Source organism: Eucalyptus grandis, chromosome 3 (genome assembly GCF_016545825.1).
Source record: "Eucalyptus grandis isolate ANBG69807.140 chromosome 3, ASM1654582v1, whole genome shotgun sequence".
Taxonomy (NCBI): domain Eukaryota; kingdom Viridiplantae; phylum Streptophyta; class Magnoliopsida; order Myrtales; family Myrtaceae; genus Eucalyptus; species Eucalyptus grandis.
The window spans coordinates 60,949,020-60,952,425 of NC_052614.1; the positions used below are offsets into that span (position 1 = coordinate 60,949,020).

The window sequence follows — 3,406 nt, forward strand, 5'->3', positions numbered from 1 at the left end:
GGCATTCTTTGCACGTCATTGCATGCTAAGATTGCATATTATAGGTTTAGATAATTTCTCCTAAATAGATTGCATGCTTATTAGAAAATAAAAATCATGTGCACGTCATATAGAATTAGTTTCATACAATGCACATCATTTAGTGATTTTTGTTAGGTGCATTTAATTAGAAATTGCCCGTCACTAGAATTAGGTCATTAGATTAATTTAGATTGCATATTTAAATGTTGCATTTCTTTAATTTCGAATCTCATAGAAAATACAAAAAAATTATTTAGAATAAATCATCTCATGCTTGGGATAGATCACATGCTTAGTTATGTCATATTGCTTGGATCATATAGCTAAGTCATGTTGCCATGTCATATCATTCATGTTAAATTAGTGGCATGCATTGCATATTGCATGATTTTCATTAATTAAGTGAAAACAAAACAAAAATTGCGTGTTAATTAGAAATCATATTTAGGACTGCTGATGTGAATTCTAAACTAACATTGCAGATGCTTTCGTTGCTTTGAGGTAAGTCCTGCAATTTATTTTCTGCTTTACTTGAGTGTTAAATTGGTGGTTTGCGCACCTGCATGAACACCTCACATGTTATGGAATTAGTTTTAAATCAATCCAAACTCCTTGCCAAACATTTTTGAAAATAAAAAGAATGGTACCGAAAGGGCATTAGAGAAATCTAATGTAATCAAGTCCCCGTACCCTTAGTCTCTGGTTCGTAGGAGTAAAGTAATTCTCCCATTATTTTACTTAGGTGTCTAATCGACCTACCATAAACTGATTAGTGGCGACTCTAAATAAAATCAATTTGCATGTTAAGAACTTGAACCTAAGTCGCGGAGTGGGTATGGGTTTGGGAGAGCTCGAGTTAAGTTTAGGCTTAACAATCCATTAGCCAAACCATAGGTGGCTCACACCCGAAAAAATTGGTCGCGACAACTCCATTATTATTCGCAGGCCGTGCAAGCTGATCCTCCCTCAAAGGTTGGAATCGAAGCAGCGCTAGTTTCATATGTAATGTTCACATACCAGAACGTGGGCTTCTTCCAAAACAACATTCAAGCTCTGATATTATGACTTCTTGCCAAACGATCTTTTCTTCTTTATATAGACAAGTAGAGGAGGGACAAGGCAGAAATGCAACCTAAAATCTCATGGACCGATCTGTTGTTCCTAATCACAAGACAAAGGATTGGTAGCGTATCATCCCACACAAAACACAAAAAATTACTGTTCATATGCAAACTGATTACAGGGGATGGAAGAACAGAGAGATGAAAACAATTGTATAGACAGATCTTTTGTACCTTACTGGTGATAATCAGTCCATAACAATTGGGAAGGTAAGAGAGTTCTCAAAGGCCGGAGCCAGTACTTTCATTCTTAGACGACCACAATGTGTGGTTTCAAGCAGCAAGCCCACAACTAAGGCAGCTCATAAACTTCACCCAACCCAGCTTGGCAAACCAAGCCTCTTCCAAGAAGTTCCATTTCGCACCCCCAACTTAATGCAACCTGACGGTTTTGTTTGGGAGAATAATATGGGGGTTGCGTATGTGTGGGTTAAGAGCCGCCAATTCCTTCCATTTAGCACCAGTTCCATGAACACGGCATGAGATGCTCCACAGTGTGTCACCAGGCTGTGCCTTAGTTGTTGCTGGGGCAGTTGATTTAGAAGAAGCAGTCTTCGACTTCAGAAACGGATGCTTATTGCTCTTTCCCATTCCATTAGCAAGCAACCAACGGGAACCAGATTGTTGCTGGTTTGAACTTCCCCGGACCTTTCCCTTCCCAGGATCAGTCTTGAGACCAGCAACATGGACTTCAGTAATCTTGAACTGGGGAATTTATCCCTAAAAATTTATGTGCAGATGATAAAAGTTCTTGCTTACAATCCCAGGACTCGAGGTGAACACACCAAACTCAAGTGGCCTCACAGCACTAGACATTCTTGAGCAGGGTCCCAGAGGCTCGAGAGTTCTTGAAATTGAGACATGCCTTCAAAGCTCAGGATCTTCACTTGATAACATTCCTAATCAGCAATCTTATCTTTTATATCTAATTTAAGATATTGTTGATATTGTTCCCGTATTTTCTCTGCTTGCCTTAAGCATCCTCAATCATCCCTAATTTAGGGCTCTAATATCTTTATATATATAGTTTGTACAAGAGAGATCACAATACAATATACAAAAAGTACGATTTCTTCATCACTCTCCATAGACATCCAATCAGTCCCATATTACTATGATCCAGTTCTTGACCCACCACCAAGAATGACCTCCCGCACCACCACCTCAAGATCACCTAAAAACTCCCCATCACTCGCCACCAAGAAAGCCCCTTCAAAGAAACGGAGTACTTTAAGGAAACCCCTATCAAAGAAACTGAGTGCTCTAAGAAGACCCCCGGTAGAAGCCGATCGGCTGAGCCAGGAGAGATTCACTAATGGTGGCCGCTTCGCTGCTAGCGACGGTGGCATTCCAAGCTGCGACCACGCCACCAGGAGGCGTCTGGCAGGATGACTACAAGGTCGATGCCAACGGCAACCCAGTGAAGGAGCCGCACATGGCGGGCACCTCTACCATGGCCCACATCCAGCGGATGGCCTACGGACAGTTCATGATCTTCAACCCACTGGCCTTCCTGTCCTCCCTCAGCATCATCCTTCTCCTCTTGAGCGGGCTTCCAATAGAGCGGCGACGCTGGATGTGGACCCAGATGGTGATCATGTGGCTAGCGATCACGGGCAGGCGATCACCTACTTCATAGCGCTGCGCAACATATCGCTGGCTGACACGTGGGGGATGCTGAAGCACGTGACGGTGGTGTGCTGGCTGTGCCTGATGGGGGTGGTGTTCATGGGGAATGTGGTGAGGCTATGTGTGTGGGTGCTGAGGAAGTGGGGTTTGCTTGAAGAAGAAAGAGGAAGAATTCAGATGAAGACAATGAAGACAAGCATGAGCAAGTGTGACGGTCTGTGTGACAATCGAGTAAATTGAATGGTCTTTGTTCTATGATAGCGGCGGCATGGTCAGTATGTGTAAAATTTGTGATTCTGATGAGCGGGTTGATGATGGGTTTTGAGGTGCTCTGTTTTCTTCTACTTCTGTTAGATAACAGAGTATTTGTCCTAAAGAGAGGGTAAGACGGATTCTGCTAGAGAAATCTTTTAATGGTAAACGATTGAAGAGACTCAAGTGGCGCTTGGAGCAATCGTGCGTGATCTCCCTCTGTAATTTGTACAAAATCAGGACAATATGCGGTTATAGTTGCCGCAATTTCTTCTCTATACAATGTTGAACATGACTGTTGGACGAAGAGAGCTTCAGCCAGTTCGGCCAGGTCTGCTCAGGAACGGCTCAGTCCTCTCAACTCGGCCATCTTCACTCGGCAT

General features: G+C 42.9%; 1 protein-coding gene across 1 annotated transcript in view; it reads left to right on the forward strand.

Annotated features, from left to right (window-relative positions):
* Window positions 1-3,011, forward strand: part of LOC104440221 — a 13,142-nt gene extending 10,131 nt beyond the window's left edge. The window contains exon 7 of the mRNA XM_039309879.1: window positions 2,670-3,011. Within this exon, the coding sequence (XP_039165813.1) occupies window positions 2,670-3,011 (342 nt within the window). The remainder of the gene's footprint in view (window positions 1-2,669) is intronic.
* Window positions 3,012-3,406: the final 395 nt, after the last annotated feature.